Source organism: Pholis gunnellus, assembly GCF_910591455.1.
Source record: "Pholis gunnellus genome assembly, chromosome: 1".
Taxonomy (NCBI): Eukaryota; Metazoa; Chordata; class Actinopteri; order Perciformes; family Pholidae; genus Pholis; species Pholis gunnellus.
Genome location: NC_136528.1, coordinates 28,583,833 through 28,601,112, shown reverse-complemented (window position 1 = coordinate 28,601,112; position 17,280 = coordinate 28,583,833). Strand labels below are relative to the sequence as shown.

General features: G+C 45.1%; 1 protein-coding gene across 1 annotated transcript in view; it reads left to right on the top strand.

Annotated features, from left to right (window-relative positions):
- akap13 (A-kinase anchoring protein 13) overlaps positions 1–17,280 on the top strand; it is a gene marked incomplete at its 5' end in the record, with an annotated part of 79,714 nt that overhangs the window by 6,078 nt on the left and 56,356 nt on the right. The window contains 7 exon segments of the mRNA XM_079186457.1: positions 641–806; positions 4,127–4,290; positions 4,807–4,978; positions 11,193–11,376; positions 12,858–13,041; positions 13,316–15,275; positions 16,604–16,689. Of these exon segments, the coding sequence (XP_079042583.1) occupies positions 641–806; positions 4,127–4,290; positions 4,807–4,978; positions 11,193–11,376; positions 12,858–13,041; positions 13,316–15,275; positions 16,604–16,689 (2,916 nt within the window).

The window sequence follows — 17,280 nt, the reverse complement described above, 5'->3', positions numbered from 1 at the left end:
AGCTCTGGAAAAGAGCGCTGACCTTGATTTATGTGCCAAGGATGCACAAGGGTGAAAAAGCTGGATGAGTTGATAAACAGCGCTAATACAGAAGCTGTAAATCATGTCGCCTCCTCCATTTGTAAAACAGTTTCATCCTCCTCCTCCTCTGCAGTCTGAAGCCGACAGTGCTCGCTCACCGAGTCGGCAGAAAGTCAAGCTGCTCCTCCTTGTTCCAGCGCCGTCTGCCACCTCCCCGTTTTGTTAATGATGTGATGAGTAGCGCTTTAAATCAATAAATCATTACCATATTAGCTTTTGAGGCATTTGTGTAATTGTTGTAAACAAGTGTGCTGCTGAGAAAACTGGCAGCGTCCACGCAGAGCTTTTACGCCGCAGCCCTGTGAAGATTTGGCATCCAGATATCCGACCTGTAGCTGTGGTGAAAGATTGCGGTTCACATCCGGCATCGGCATTTGTCTCCTATGCATCTAAATCACTTCGATGGGATCATTAGCTTCTTTTACATATAGTTCAACTTATAGTCACAAAAAAATACTGCATAATAGCAAATCAATAGATGAAAAGTTGAAATTGTGAAAAGCCTGCAGACTTACTTAGACTTGTTCCTCTTTTCTCTTCTCCCTCTCCCTCTCTGCAGGGGCAGTGTGTACTCACGGTGCAGCTCGCTGATGAAGAGCTGGCTGCTGTGGAGGAGGAGGAGGAGGAGGGAGTCGACTACTTCCTGCTGTTTGCTGGCAGCACACAGAGGCACCTAACCAGCACCCTAAGGAGCAGTCATGACACCTTGCAGGCGCTGTGTCCCGGTAAGCCGCCCCGCCCCACAATGCCTTGCGGCGTCCCTGTTCCCTCTAATGGACCCGTGTGGGGAGGCAGCTCCACCTACAGTATTTGATACATGTTAACCCTATTGTCTGAGTAAACTGATAGCATAGGACCTTGTTGCAGATACCCTTTAGATTATGTTGGTAAATAACAGCAAATTGAAGGGACGGTTCTGTGAAAGTTGCGTCATGGCCGACTTATTTGTTTCAGGCCACTAACATACAGTCAAAGTCCTCAAAAATAATTGAAATAAAATACAAATATTATCATAATCACCATCAGTGAAAACAGTCAATCTCTGTCTAGTCTCTGCAGCCATCATGTGCTATAGCCAAAAAGAACATAAAGGGGTGCTAAAGCATGCCAAAATGTTTGGTAACGAAGGGGATGGTATTATTCTCCCCTCACATCACACACAGAAAGCATAAGGCAGTCAAGAGTTATTATAGCCGTGGAAGATATTCGAAGTAATGCATGATTAATCATCCACCCCAACTGTCCTCGTTTTTAACTAATGCTGCATGTTGGAGAGGGAGAAATCACCTCATTTGACTTTTTCTAGAGCCTGGCTCATTCATCACTCCTCCTGGAGCACATTCCATTTACTGCACTTGCAGAATTAAACGTATGTAACGAAGCTGTAGTCAGGGATAACTTCCTGTGAGGCGGAGCAACGACAGGGGATCGCGTAAATCAAGGGTCAAAGGTCACTGTACACAGAAAATGGGTAATGGACATGAATGTTGGGAAAGACCTCAAATATGAGCCCAAGGGACAAATATGAAAGATATGGTGGAACTTGTTGTTTTCCTCAAGTGTCTGCGTTCCAGACAGGGAGAAACACGATAAACTGCATTATCCTGTTAAGAGCTCGGCTAAAATTGGACCCATCTGAAGGGGCAGGAGGAGGTGTTACTCTCTACTGAGAGATTAGCGCTGCATCACTGCTCCCTCCATCAGTACACACAGAGCTCCGAAGGACCCGTCCTCTGACCAAGCATTAGGACGGGGGATCGAATTCCCAAGTCGCCTGGGAAAATAGCTGCCGATACACTGAATCGCTGCTTTGGCTTGGATCGAGGTGTCCCTGAGCAAGGCATTTGAACCTTAATGTTCAAGTGGCGCTGCCAAGTGACCAACAATGTTTGTAGCAACGAATAACGTTGACACAGAGTAAACTAGAAAAATGCGCTCAGTAGAGTGCAGATCTCAGCCAGGCTCTGGCTCTGCTCCACAGACTCTCATGCAATCGTTTCAGATTGTCTTCATTTTCAGGCTGATTTTGTGGATTTGGAGCTACTAATGGTGAAATGTTGTGTAATAGTGATACTCGTTACCTGGAGATGTTGGAAGGAGATATTAGTTTCTAAAACATTAGATTTTTAGAGTAGACTAGTGACGAGTCGGCAGTCGAATACGGTATAAAATAGTCAGTAAAATATGTTGCCAATAAAATATGTCCTCTCAAATTGTGAATCACTGCAACCACGAGAGATCATTGAGCATACAGTAAGATAAGAGCACAACAAATAATAAGCTGATTTGTCAAGCGGTATGCGAAATGAGCTGTGGACAGACAGATATAGAGATGCACACGCACAAAAACACACACACATACTGCCGAGCACATGATCTCCTGGCGGAGATAACGAAAGACGGTGCTGTGTTGGATATCTGGGTCTTAAATGGTAGGTCTAGATACTGAGGATGGATCAAGGGGTTAGCTCATGTTAATTTGACTTTAGAGAGAAGAATGACAAGGAGTCCTGCATCCACTGCATATGACTTGGCATTTGTGGAGGAAGTAAATTGATGCAGAAGGCCGTGCTCTGCATAAATTAGAGGCAGGGATGTCAGCGCTGCATGTAAGGCATCAATCAGAGCCTTTATTCCCCGTTAGTTGTGTTTTGACACCCGTATGTGGACTACAGTCTTCTTTGTTCATTCTGTTTGTGATGACAACTGAAAACTCATTTGCATTCATTTTCATTTAACTGATAACATGTTGTGTTGGTCTTGGAGTTTGATTTGTGACTGCTGAATACGTATTAGTGTGGTAAATTGAAACACATTTCATTAGGTAAATAATATTCAGATTTATTGGTATCAATTAGGGTATGAATAGATGATTGAAGTCAGCGGTGCATTAGTACTGCCTCTGCCTGATAAAGCTGGCTGAAATAGATTCATGCAAACAAGTTTGGTCTCTGAACCGAACGGATCATTCATGATAGTTAGCAGAAAATTACTCGCAATCTAGTTTTACTCGCGGATGTGGTTAATGCAGAGTGGGAAAGTTTTCCCACTTTTTTTTTTTTTTTTTTGTAATTAACCATTACATTACATGACAGTCATTTAGCAGATGCTTGTATCCAAAGCGACTTACAATTCAGATTCTATCACAATTCTACACCGTAGGCACAGCCACAGGAGCAATTTTTGGAGTTAAGTGTCTTGCTCAAGGACACATTGACATGCGATTAGGAGCCGGGGATTGAACTGCCGAACCACTGACACAGTCGCCCTCCATCATTTGATACAAGTAGCATTTACAACATATGGCTACTTAACTGTACAATTACACTGAATTTGATGTTGCACACATTTAATATTGTTGTTGCTATACTCTATATGACTTACTGTGTTGTTGCTTTGCCGCTAAAGTCACCTAGCTTGCCGCAACTAGCTAAAGCTGCATTCAAGCCAAAACTTAATGGGGTTTGCTCCAGCCAAGGCCATATTCAGCCATTGTTAGCAACAGTTGATAACGCATTACGTCTTAAGATTGAACAATACTGTGTGTATGTCTGATTTAATGAGACACTTAAGTAAGACAGAAGTGCTAATAAACAGCAAATTGCTACAGCTTTTTTACTGTTGAAGCACTGAGCAGCCATCTTGGATTTGAGGTTGGGGTTAATGGGGCGACTTTGCAAGTTGGAAATCCGACTTCAGGCGGCACTCCAGTTGAGACTCCCGACCGGGAACTTCTAAATTCCGACCTCCCGGTTCAAATGGAACGCAGCATAACATCTGCTAATGCTCATACGACACATGGACAAAGCAAATTGCTGACGTCCAAAACATACCCAACTTTGTAAAAGGCACAATTTTAAACACACAGAGGATTTAGCCAAATACACATGAGACTGTTAATATAGAATTAAACCAATTTATTTTCAAGAATGTTTGAAAAGCTAGAGATTATTCCACTTATTCTCTGTCCTCTGTCACCCCCTCCTCCTCTTTCTCCTGTCTTCTCATCCTGCCCCTCTGCTTCCCTCCTTGTGTTGTCTTGTAGCTCATGACTGTTGCGAGGTGGTGTCGGTCACCTTGTGTTCAGCCAGCCGAGGCGTCCCCGAGTCCCCCGAGGACCTAAAGCCCTGTCTGGGTCGCGTGGCTCCATTGGCCGAGCATCGATTCAGCTTTGTCCAGGATTTGGCTTTTGACATGGCCCAGTTCCTGGTGAGCATTTCCAAGTGAGCAGTAACATAAGCACGCAGACTGAGGCTTGTCACGGAGCGAGAGGAAAGTAGTCTCCATTGGCGACGAGTGATACAGCAATGTGGGCAAAGTGACAGTAAGACAAAAGACTGCCACTTTATTGTTTCTTCCCTGACAGTGCTTGATGTCCCACAGTCCTTGCCATTCAATTAATGAATTCTTTTCAGCGCAATTTATCATCCCATAGAAGAATAATACACAATTTGCTTTGCCAAGGAGGAGGACAAGATAATGCAACTGTCTCGCGCACTCAAAATCTCCTTTTTGTTTAATCTGAATCTGGTTTGTTTTTGTCTGCACAGCTCAGCCCCAAATTGAGCGCAGCACTGATAAATGCACGTGTACGTGTCTTCCTGCATTTAGGCATGTGGATTAATGCTCTTAGGCTGAGCGTCTTAAAGCGAGTGCCGCCAGTGGACAAAGCTTCTTCCTCTGTAAAAAAATCTTGACTCATCTCTGTAATCGCCCTCCACGCAGGTGAGCACGGCGGGCCGGGCCGACGGCCTGGACGGGGCGCTGCTGCTGGATGAGTGTCAGATTCCCCTGCAGGAGTGCGAACGTCTGGACGAGAGCCTGGCGCTGGCCCTCCACCACCTCGCGCTGCCTCCCGGATGGAGCTTACTGGGGAACAAGCTAACCAACAGCACTGGTGAGGCCGAAAGGGTGTGGAACATATTATTTCCTCACAAATAAAACATCAGACAGCGTGTCTCTGCACTGATGCACAAACATGCTGACAAATTATAGCCGTACAGCACATAATGACACACATAGCACCCAGAGATGGGCAAAAATACATCAAAATGTCTTTTGATTCCAAATTCCCCTGAAATAAATGTATTCAAATAAAATACAAATACTGGTGCCAGAAAATGTAACAAAATACAATACATGTATTTTGTATTTAAAATATAGGAAACTTTTTTCTGGATTTTCCTTTTTCTCACAATTTGGTATAGCAGAGCATTCAGGTTTGGGCTATATAATGTACACAAAGCTCTGGTGAACCCCACAAAAAGGAAGAACAGTCACAGAACTAAGCAAAGCTATTAAAAGACAACAACTTGATTGATTATGTATATATATATATTTTTATTAATGGGACTTAACAGCCCATAAACTTTGGCTTTGTATCAACAAGAAAATATTCATCACATATAAATAGCATCACACATTAGGCCTATGTATACTATAAAAGCAAAATATAGAATTAAAACCAGTTGTACACAGGTAAAGAGCCTAAATAAATTACTGTACATCAAGTTCTGCACAGAAAAATGAATACAAATAAAAGGTAATTAGTAAATCAATACAAAAGTGAACAGGTAACAAGTGAGTAGCCTACTTACTTCTCTTTTACTGTACCTTGGCCAGTGGCATGGTAGCCTACTTATTTGGCCACCTTGGCCGACTGTACTATATATATATATAATACTTTCATAATATGCCTTTTAAATAAAATAAATTGGATATTTAATGGTTTTTTTTAACAAATAGACATATACTGTCATAGCCTGGCTAACTGTGAACTATATTATCTGCCAGTAATCGATATGGCATTATGACATTCACATTGAGAAGATACAGCATAGCTTGTAATACAGTGCAAGATTAGATGGTCTCTTGATAAGGTTATCATGAACATACAAGCTCCCAATCTCCCTCTTCCTATAGCTAGCTACTCGACTGATAAGTTAACTTGCTAAACACTGGCTATGCACTAGCTTAGACAGCATGCTAGCGTCATTAGCATGTTAGCATCGATCGCTAGCTTGCTATTATAACCATCACCATGTATATACAATAGGCTATGTAGCCAGACCCAGACATAAGTTATACATCGAGCTAGTTGACATCTGTCACACTCAGATACAATATTTAACTTGACAGACAATCCGTTGAACTTGAAGATCTGAAGACTGAACTCGTGAACTGTTTTTTGATTCGTGGAGAAACTATTTTGAGTATTTTAAATACAAAATTACTCCACTCTAAAGTATTTTGTTACAAATGACGTTAGATTTTTTTATCGGCCCTATCAAATACAAATTACAAAATACTCAAAAGTAACTAATTGAAATACGTATTTCAAATACAAGTAATAGAAATACTGCCCATCTCTGATAGCACCTCTGTTTGTGTGTGTGTGCGTGTGGGTCACATGCAACATATTTCTCAGTGCTGACCAGGTACCAATGAAACACAGATTGATCACTCTGCATTATATTGCTGCATTTTTCAAATCAGTGCTACTTGGCAACATTCAGTTTGCTGTTCTTGTGTGTGTGTGTGTGTCACTGCTAATTATCAGAAGTGCCTCCTGTCTAGCTTCTACCTTTTATAGACTAATCTGGCAGCTGATTTATGTGACGTGCTCTCAAGCAGGTGAACACATTTTACGCTGACGTTGAGGCACCGCTTCTGTCTGACCTCCACAGTGCTGGAAGTGAAAGTGCCATGTGGAGAAGGCTAGCCAACGGAAACCCCGCAGGAATTAGCTGCTAGTTTAGGATTCAAATCCTTAAACTCCACAATTTCCTGCGTTGTAATCTGCAGAAATGCATCATTTGATAGCAAACGTTAGCTAACGTATTACCAAGATAGCAAGAGATGCGGTGGGAGGGGCTCAGCATTGGGCCCTAGTTGGTGCTCTGTTCGCAAGCTGCTTAAAATGCGATGGAAACATGAGGATTTGTTAAATATTTATGAAAGATATATTGATTTAGGGGGCTTAAAGTCTCAGTTTGTTGTTGGAGCAGCTGATAACAGCCCAGCCCAGAAGACAACATCTAGCCGTCTGCTTAGACTGGACTATATTTCTACGAAATTTTTTACATTTTCTTGATTCTCACCTTTTTGTTTAATTGACATTTGATGACCATATGTTCAACATGTAACCAGCCCTATAAAATGTCCAGGACAAATCTCTTGGCAAAGGCCATTTAAGAGGAAATGTTTTACACACATTATAATGTTATAAGCGGGTTTACAAGTGAGGTGCCCCCGCAGTAATGACGGCTTTGGTACTCTTTTTTTATTTTTTGTCTCCACAGTATTTTAATGAGCAATTATTTACTGATTGAGGCGATTGCACTGCAGTAGTCACCTTGTCAGTACTGGGAAATAGATTTTACCTGGATGTGCTGTAACTCCGGTTGTAAAAGTGCAATTATAATTGACGAATATTGTGGTCTTTATGTCCGAGACAGATTTATGAATCAAAACCTAGCTTTAGTTGGAGCAGTAGCCAGAAAGCAAACCTTTCACATAGCGTCTGTGAAGCTGTAACCAGCACATCTTGGTCTTTTTTTTACCTGATAAATGAGTGATACATATTCCCTTGTAATCTTTTATGAAGCACTGCTTGACACTCTAACGGAGGGCAAACACACCTCTCTTCCAAATAGACGGCTGCTGTGTCAATGTGGTGTTAGCTGGCAGCTTATATTAACAGACAGACTGCGGTATTAGTGTGATCAAACGGAGCCGGGCATCTGTGAAACGGCTATGCCGGTGCAAACAAATGTGCGTTTTTATTCAAATTAAAGTGGCAATTTTCTAACAGCCATTGACTCCGACGACTTCAGTCAGTTAACGGAAGCCAGGCGAGCTGATGCGGATGATAAACTCTGCGAGGTAATGGCTCTCTGTGAAGCAACACCAACAAGACTTTTGTTAAGATAATACCTCATGGTTTTAAACTTGGACTTGGATGTTGGATCGAAACCAGCAGAACCAGCAGGATTTCTGACAAAAAAAAGATGGCGACTCAGCAAGTGTGTAGTGGAGATTAAAAGCCTGCACACTCTTAAAAAAAAAAGTTGTATTCATTGTTTGTTTGAGGCCTGAAAAAGAAAAGTCATCAAATCGAATCTTCAGTAATAACCTCCCTGCCGATTCAGTAAGATCTGCTTGTTACTGCTGTGAGAGATGGACACACACACACACACACACACGCTGGTGCACCTTTGCATTGAAGTCAGTTGTATGTTGTTGATGTGGAAGGCGGCTGCCTGCTGCGGTGAGTGATGTGCGCTCTAATGGGCACCGCTTCGCAATGTGTCACCACTTCAATACGAGACGCTCGGCCGCGGTGAACTGCGGGTAGTGGTGAGAGGAGTCTAGCTCTCCATTTATCCGACCTGTCAGGTGATGGATAGCAGCGGACTACAGGTGGAGGTGGTTTATCTCCGCGGTGCTTCACACCATGGACACGCGGAAGTCACTGATCTCTCCGTAGCCAGCCGTTTATTGTCCTCTTGGGGACACAAAAAAAAATCACTTTACCTGGAAAGAACCGTGCTGTTCCATGAAAACGGTGGATAACACCCAGCTACTTTTACGTTCAGTGTCAAATCATCTGTAGCCTGCAGTTTGTCAATCAATACCTTTCCAGTAAACGACTTAGTGATCCGCAGTCTCAACAAATACAAACAGTAGAATCCACTCCACCTATTCATCTTCATTTTTTGCAATATCGAGTGGACTCAGATTTTAAAGGGGCAGTTAAAAAATAATCGATTTTTCCTCTCACCTGTAGTGCTATTTATCAATCCAGATGGTTTTGGTGTGAGTTGCTTAGTTTTGGAGATATCGTCAGAAGAAATCACAGTAGGACTTGAAATATAGAACTGCTTGTCTGTGTCCAACTGAAGAACAACACAAATTGTCCCTGTTGGCTCGAATAAATATCAGTTTTGTTGTGTATAGACTCTGGAGGAAGAAAATCCTCTGTGCAGTGCAGTGACAAATGAAAGATAAAGACTAGAATGCAATCTTTCTCATAACAGAAGAAATCTGGACTCGGCAACGGTACTGTGGATGTTTTATCTCTCTCATTCCTGCTCGTTCTGCTGTTATACATAACCACAGACCAGCTGTGTTCCGTTTGCGGTGTACTGAGTCTGCAATACAAGACATCTGGGCACTGTGGTGGAGATTTTTCACACCATTTTGAGTCTTCCAGTCTCCTACCTTACCAGTTTTAACGAAAGATGGAGGTCTGTGTGTGTGTGTGTCCATGAATATCCATTATTGTCTTTGTGGATGTGATGTAAAGGCAGTGGCGGGCCGTGGATTTTATACCTGGGCCTTCAGTGCTGTTCTACACTTCTAACCACCACACGAGCACGAGCCATTCAAATATTATTAATAAAAACGCCACGATAGACAAATGAACAGTAGAGGTAAACAAACGAACTTCACTTACCAAATGCTGTCTATCCTCCTTTCTTTGTTGACAAAGAGTTTAATCCCAGTACATCAGTTCCAGTAAGAAGTCCTTCTCCATTCATCGTCGGTTGTCCGTCTTCCGCGGCAGTTCGGTCGTCGTCTTCGACCCCGGTTCGGTGGTCTCTTCAGCTGTGGACCGGTGAAGGGCGGGCCGCGGTTGTGGAGCTGTTTCCATGCGAACGTGGTCGTTGAGTTGTAGATCCACTCGAGTCTCTCCAAAAGTACCGACGCTCAGTTAAAATGAAACACATTCCCAGCCATAACATGTGCAACGCTTATCCGACGCTGCAGACAAATCCTTTTCCTGGCTGGTCAGGGCTGCTAGCTGTGGGGTCGTTTCTTACTGTGTCCAGTTTGTTCAGAAATATCCTTCTTGAGAAAAGCGTTCCCAGTAACTCCGCCACTAAATCCGTTTCTCCTCCTTCCGCCATTTCATATTAAAAAAACAAAGCTAGGTAAAATGTCTTTCAAATATTTCCACTTGAACTCTGTCTGCTACAACCAAAGCTCTGCTAGCAAGCATTATGTTTCGTGGGGACATAGTCACGTGCCCGCCCACTGACCAATCACAGCACACTCTGCACACTGCAGCAGAGAGGCATCTGGACTCAGTAATGCTGACGTAACTTGGCCTGCAAACCGCTCTGGTGCGTCCATGAATCTCAAACTAAAGATCTGATTGGTTGAATCAACAATATCGTCCCCATTCAACTTAAACTGCACATGGCAGCACTGGGTGAGTCTGCAGGCCTGGGCCTCTCTTCTACCTAGAGACACAGAGGTGAAATCTGATTGGATAAAAGCTCTACTTAAAACAAGCTGCACTGGAAGCAGAGCAACTGAGGAACACAGTAGCTGTGCAATGAGAAAATAAGATAATGTGAAAAATATTTTTATAAATTATAATAGATTTAAATGTATTTAAGAAAAAATATTAAATTATAAAATAGCTATAACTTTGTGATTCTGTTTAGGCCAGCAGAGAAGGCTTTGCAGGCCCTGACGGCCCACCACTGTGTAAAGGGAAAGGGTCTCAGTGTTTGATGGCATTAATAAGAGTTAAATTGATACATGGGCCCATTAATAGACTTGTATTAAAAATGGGAGCGTGATGAACTTAGTGTTGCTCACCTCTGCCAGCATGAACTGCTTTGATTTAGTCACATGCATAATTATTGTTTTTGGCTGCTGGGATAATTTTATTATCACATATTAGATGCCGCTTCGGAGGCTTTTCCCATACTGACTGCAGTACAAATGCCTTATTACGGAAGCACAAAAGATCAAAGGTCAATTGGCCTGTTGGCTATAATCCACAAATTGCAGTGTCGGCTTCCAAATCTGCGCGTTGATCTACTGTTTGAGACGGAAAGGGACGGGCTCTGGTTTTATCAGTCTGTCAATGTGTAAAAGTCTGTTGTTTGCTGGGTCACCGTGGACCCTGTACTGGTTTAATTAGATGACCACGAGGTGTTGCCAAGCTGCAGCGAGTGCTGGTATGTCAGCGACTGCGCCACAAATTTGCTGCCTGGACTGACGCCCTCTTCTGTTTCCTTCTCTTTTGTTTGCTTGTTTGATTACCTCCGAACTTTTCTATTAATTAATTTCTTGTCCTCCGTCTCTTCCTTCAGACCTGAATCCTCAGGAGACTCTGCTGCACTTCTCAGCGCGTCGAGGTCTCCTTCGGGTGACGCGCTTCTTGCTGCAGCAGGCCGGAGCAGGGGAAGCACTGCGATTGGCCAACAGACAAGGCCACACCCCCTCCGCCGTCGCAGCCCTGCGAGGACACGAACGCCTGCACAAGCTCCTCGCGCAGTAAGCACTCTTTGTTTTATGGCAGTCAAAGGCGAAAGGTAAATAGTGCTTTCCAGTGTCAGCATTCAAAGTCAGTAAAAGTGGAGGAGAACACTGTGATACTAGATCTTAGTCTCCCTGTACAAACAGTCTCATGTTAATATATCACAGGGCAGATGGCGATGTTCCTCCAGGCCCTTTAGACGAACCGTGTTTGTCTGTTGCATCACAGAGAAAAAAAAGTGTCCAAAGAGCATCACCACAACGCCCACTGCAGCCCAGCTTAGCACTCTCAGCTGCAGCCACATAGTTGAGGGCAAAACTGAAAGGTTGTGGGCTGCCAGTATTGTTCCTGGAGAATAGAGAGGGATTGGAAAGTATTTGGCTCGAAATTCTATCGACTAATCGATCAGTTGTTTATTAATCAAGAGATCTGTAAAACTGAAAGAATCGCACAAAAGCAACACTTACAGAAAGAAATCTCACTTGACTAAGACCAAAACAAGGCGGCAGCCCTAGAAACTATTCTGCAACGCAAAAGCATTGATGGTAGCAACTCTCCACAGCATCGCACTCTTTGTAGCTTTCCTTTAATCCACACACACATGGCAGTGTGAGAGGATGTGTTTTGTTTGCAGTTGCCAGGTGTTATCCCCAATCATGCCTTTTTTTTGTGTGACTTGTGAGGTCAAATTCCTCTCATCCCTTTCTAGTGAAACATTAAACTGCTGGGGGAAAAAAACAAACAGCTTCATGGTAAATGGACTGAGACACGGCTTAAAGTGGAAATGGATCCCTTTAAAAAAATAAAAAGTCTTTAAAGCACTCTACTTATCTGCTGCAAAATAGTATTCACTTAAGTCAGAATGAAGACGCCACAAGCTGAAAGACGTCTACCACTTAGCGAGCTCTGCTCATTGTGCCCGGGCGTGCATTGGAGTTGCTTTACAGCGTGCAGTTCCCTCTTTATGTGTTGGTGATTACATTTCCCCTCATGAGAAGTGAAGTCACCGGCAGCCCGGCTGGTGACCTCAGCCGCCAGGGCCTCGCAGCTACAGCAATCCACCCAGGATTACGCAAACAGATCTGCCTGACTGGGAAGTGTCTCCCCTTTACAGCACGTTCTTTATGAACAAAAAAAAACTAAAACACTGCACATACTTTCACCTTTAGACTGTCGGAGCAAATGCAGCAGGGGGAGTGGGGTATGGAGTAGGAGTGGTCTTCACGTCGGGTATTGCGGGGCGTATTTTACTACAGGGAAGGAAAGTAACAGTTTTGTTTGACTGGCCTCAGAGTCTGGAACCTTTTTAACTCGTACCAGTTTCTATAGTTTGATTGATCACCTGCCAGAGTAGACTTAACACAACAACCACGGAGTTTGACCGATGGACTTTCCCGTTCTGGAGAAAAAAAGGCTAGCAGCAATGCCCGTGGAGTATCCAAAGAGAGCGGGGAGGTTGACATCACTCGGGATGATCTAAGTGTTTATTTCGCGGCAGGGCCAAGACGGACAAAAGGACCGAGACTGTCCAGCTGGTGTCCACGGACACCCGGGTCGTCTGCCACCTCCCCGGGCTGAACACGCACACTCTGACGCTGAGCAACCGCCCCGGCCACGACCCCCCGACCCTCCGGAGGAGCGTGGAGCAGCTGCTGCACTTGATACGCCGTCTCCATGCAGAGGTGAGTCACGCCGCGCTGCCCTTCTTAGCGCGCTATCTCTACTGGCGTCGGCTTCATCCAGGAGCTCTGCTGAGCTGCTGAACACTGTCGGATTGTTTGTCTTTTCACTGCCCTCATTTTTTTCTAACCTTCAAGCTTGGTTTGTATAACCGGTGGAACACCTTGTGCAATCACAAAGTTGGCGATTGATAAGAAACTAGAGAGCAGCTCTGTTGGTTGCTCTGAGGGGAAAAGCTAACGTTTATCCTCCTCTTCCTTTTTCTGTATTCCGCAGGGAGTCTCTGCACTGGAGCTGAAGTTTGAGTCCCTGCACACAGCTGCCGAATGTTGTGATGGCGCAGAAACAGAGATAACTTGTCTGGAGCGACTACAGCTGCCCGCCGTGGCGTCAGAGTGCCTGGTGGAGAACTGCTCCGTGGAAAGCCGCAGCGCTGTTGATTGTGGACATGGTGGGACTGGCAAGACAGAGAGGGACTGGAGTTTGTCTGTGAGCGCTCTAGCGTCAGAAGTGCGGCCCAGGGAGCATGGTCTCGGCCCCCCGGCGGACTGGGTGTGTCTCGGCTCAAACACTGGGAGAGATTGCTGCCAGACGGAGCAGCAGGGAAGGGAGCAGCCCGTGGTTTCCACACAGAGTTTGAGTTTGTGTGACAGGAGTGAAGGAGCGCAGAGCGGGGAAGAAGGGGCGAGCCTCACCGTGGGAATCCCACCGCCGGCGAGCAGTGATAAGCGGGCAGAGGAAACTGATAGAGGAGAGGCCGTGATCTGGGAAGGACAAGAGGCCAGGAAGGGAGAGGACAAATCAGAGCAGGAAGCAGAGGACAGCACAGCTCCAAGGAGGGAGGAGGCGACCAACTCGGAGTCAACAGAGGCGTCGGTCATGGGCCAGTCGCCGTCATCAGAGGGCTCAAGGGTATCCGACACCTCCGATTCTGAAATGAAGGAGTGCTCTCAGGAAGGCGGGACTAGTGGGAGACTTAGCCAAGAGCCCTGCGTCGGACTCTCTTTCCAGGAGGAGAAGGCAGAGCGTGAGGGGTTAACAGACCCCGTGTCAAACCCAGAGGGCCTCCACTACCCTCCTCCGATAGACTGCGGTGATGTAATTAGGGAGCCTGAATCCGCTGTTCCACGTCTCCTGATAGAAGGCCTCCACGAGGGGGAACCTCCGCCAGACATAAACAGCCTGGAACAAAACCAGGAAACAGCTGGCAGGGATTACGCCACAGAGCAGCCGGGAGGCTCGGCTCCAAAAACTGGGAACTGCACTGGAACAGCGAGCGGTGAAGAGCTAGATGGTGAAGACGCAGCCGAACCTGGACCCGGATACAGTATCGAAAGCACCTGTTTGCCCATGGAGGAACCTGACACTACAGCTGATAGCTGGACTGCTGGTAACTCCACGGAGGAGCCGTCACCTGGGATGACGCCCGGCTCCGGCGATAGCCCCGCCGATCACGATTCAGGGATGACCCGCGGCCTCTCCAGCGACGACGATGGCAGTTTTCGGTCAGTCGGAAGTTCCACGACAGATATATTCCACAACACTAGTATGGAAGATCAGGACGTGCTTCAAACCACGACAGCAGATCTGTCGTCGACAGGATTCACCTTGGAGGAACCACACGATTCATACCAGAGGGAAGGCGACGAATGCGCACAAATGAGCGTGGACGCGGAGCTCCCCACTGCCGGTGCACCGACAGTGACAGACCGCAGCCAGGCCGGCACTGAGCCTGAGTCACAACTGTCTGTGGGCCTCAACACAATGGAGGCTTTAAATCTTGATGGGACGGTAGAGAAACTCTACCCAGAACTTCCCAAAGGGGATCTGTCGCTAGGTCCGGCGTTGTCAGAGAGCGGGGACGCCGGCGACTCTAAGCTGAACACAGGGACTGAGCATTCGGCGTCAGAGGTCACCAGTAGCGTTTTATCTGAACCCGATCAGTCTGTCGCAGAAGGAAGTGAAGGAGGCCAACAGTCAACAGAGACCTGTGACGAATCTGCAGTGGCCTCAGCTGAAAAGAGTGGAGACGCGCAACCCGAGCAGGATAATTCCGAGATGACAACGGATGAGAGGTCACCCGATGAGGATCGGATCATTGTGTCACCATCGCAAGGTGCCAACACCTTGGAAGGAGAGCCAGCTTCTCCTCGCCCTGAGAACGAGATGACAGAAAACCCAAAGAGTCCCGACGCTGTGGACGGAGCATCGCGAGACCGCACCGCTGCAGTTCAAGGTGAGCGACCACTGATTTATTTCAGTCGCCGTTCAGGTTTACTCTAGTTGCACCCGCTCGCATTCATCACGCGGCCAATATGTTTGTCAAAGTCCTATTCCTAAACAAATACGCTAAATCAAATCCAGTCCTCCTCTGGTGATTAATGGCGATTGCTCTGCGAAGCTAAATGCAATGTAGCTCACCATAATAGAGCTTTTTGTTTGACATCCTGTTGTGATATATTGCTGTTGTGAATGCATGCTTTGCTGAGGCTTTCTGCAGTTTTGCAGCTGATTGTCTTTCTAATGAGGATTTAGCTGAGTAATACTTATACTAATAGTTTTTGTCTCATGCACACAACAGCACACACAGTATGTCAGTAAACACAGTCACATTACCGAGGCATGTGACCGAGTCTCGGACGCACAGCCAGCAGGCCGGCTTCTCTTTTAAAACAAACATACACGAGCCGGCTGATGTGAGTGTGTGGAGCAGGAAGTGAGGCCGGCGAGAGTTTCTCTCCCTTCTCTCAGTGAACTTCCAGCACTCCTCCGTCTGCAATTTTCACTCATCAGGGGTAATTGTGCCGGAGTCCAACAAGGTCCAATAAAGGGAGGTCAAGGGCAAGGTTGTTGCCGTGCGTCACGCAGAGACCGGGGGTGTCATTATGAACGGGGGGATATGTGTACAGCCCGACAGCGGCCTAGCATCAGGTCACAGCATAGGCCATTCCAGGCGAGCTTTCCGCTGTGTCATTGTTTGGGAATAAAGACGTGAATGTTCAATCCGGATTCCAGTGGATGCTTAAAAACACAAGAAAGGAGAGTTGTTGCTGAGGCTTTTCCTCCACTTCCTCTCGCATTCATCAAGTCGTGTTGGCTTACACAAGCCTTCCAAATAGATTCCTTTAATCCGTCACAGGTATTTATACAGTACCATCAATGGGCTATTCGGTTTCTGTTTTTATAATCAAAGAATGATGAATTAATTTACATGGGAATGGTTATCGTCCCCTTTGGCAAAAGTTACTCTCTGGAAATAACAAAACCAACTTTATTTATAGTTATTCCTTTTACAAACACATATTCCCTTCCGCACACCTAAATACAATACCTTAAATAGATAAATACATTAAATAAATAAAATAACAATAATAAATACAAAATGTAAGTGCTAATTACATAATAATAAAAGTTTAAATAGTGCATAAAACCTATAGACAACTCCTCAGTGTATCTGCAGTGAGGATGTCTCACTTCCTTTCACTCTGAACTCTAGCTATTGATTCCTGTGTTTGGAGGCTTCGCCGTTGGACTGATTGCATTGTGTCGTGTGCATTTCTCCAGAGGTGGAAGTCATCATGTCTGCAGAAACAGTAATTGGTGCAGCGGAGGAAGAAAATGGCCCCCCAGAGGACAGAGACGTCTCCATGGTAAGTCTCTACTGTTGTTGTCTGCTATCTTTGCTTTGCCACTTCTGCTTGGACGTAGGTTTGATTAAGATGAGTCATTGTTTGCCGAACTCTTTGAAACACCCTAAGTAACCTTTGGAACTCAGCTCGGTTTGTTCACAACATCTTCGTGCCAAAGTTAATACGTGACCAGGGGTAAAGTGTGTGTGTGTGTGTGTGTGTGTGTGTGTGTGTGTGTGTGTGTGTGTATACTGTGTATACCATTTTTCTATATGTCCATATTTAAAAGAAATAATACAAATAAGATGATAGAGTGATAGTAAATGATCCATAGATCCATCTAGTTAAATTCTTAATATTAACGTGCATGCAGTGAGTATGAGCTTGTTACAGGACAAGTTCATAGTAAGAGTCTGAACACGACTCATTGATAACTGTACCTCTGTAGATTTAAGGCAAAGTCCAACTTGCACTTTTCATCTGCAGAATCAAATGACAAATATGTACGAAAATGAACATCCATACATTCCTCTCTACAGTGTGCTCAGGTCATTGTTGCAGAACAATTGCAACGTTTTTCTGTTTGCCTGAACAGTAACATTAAGCATTACG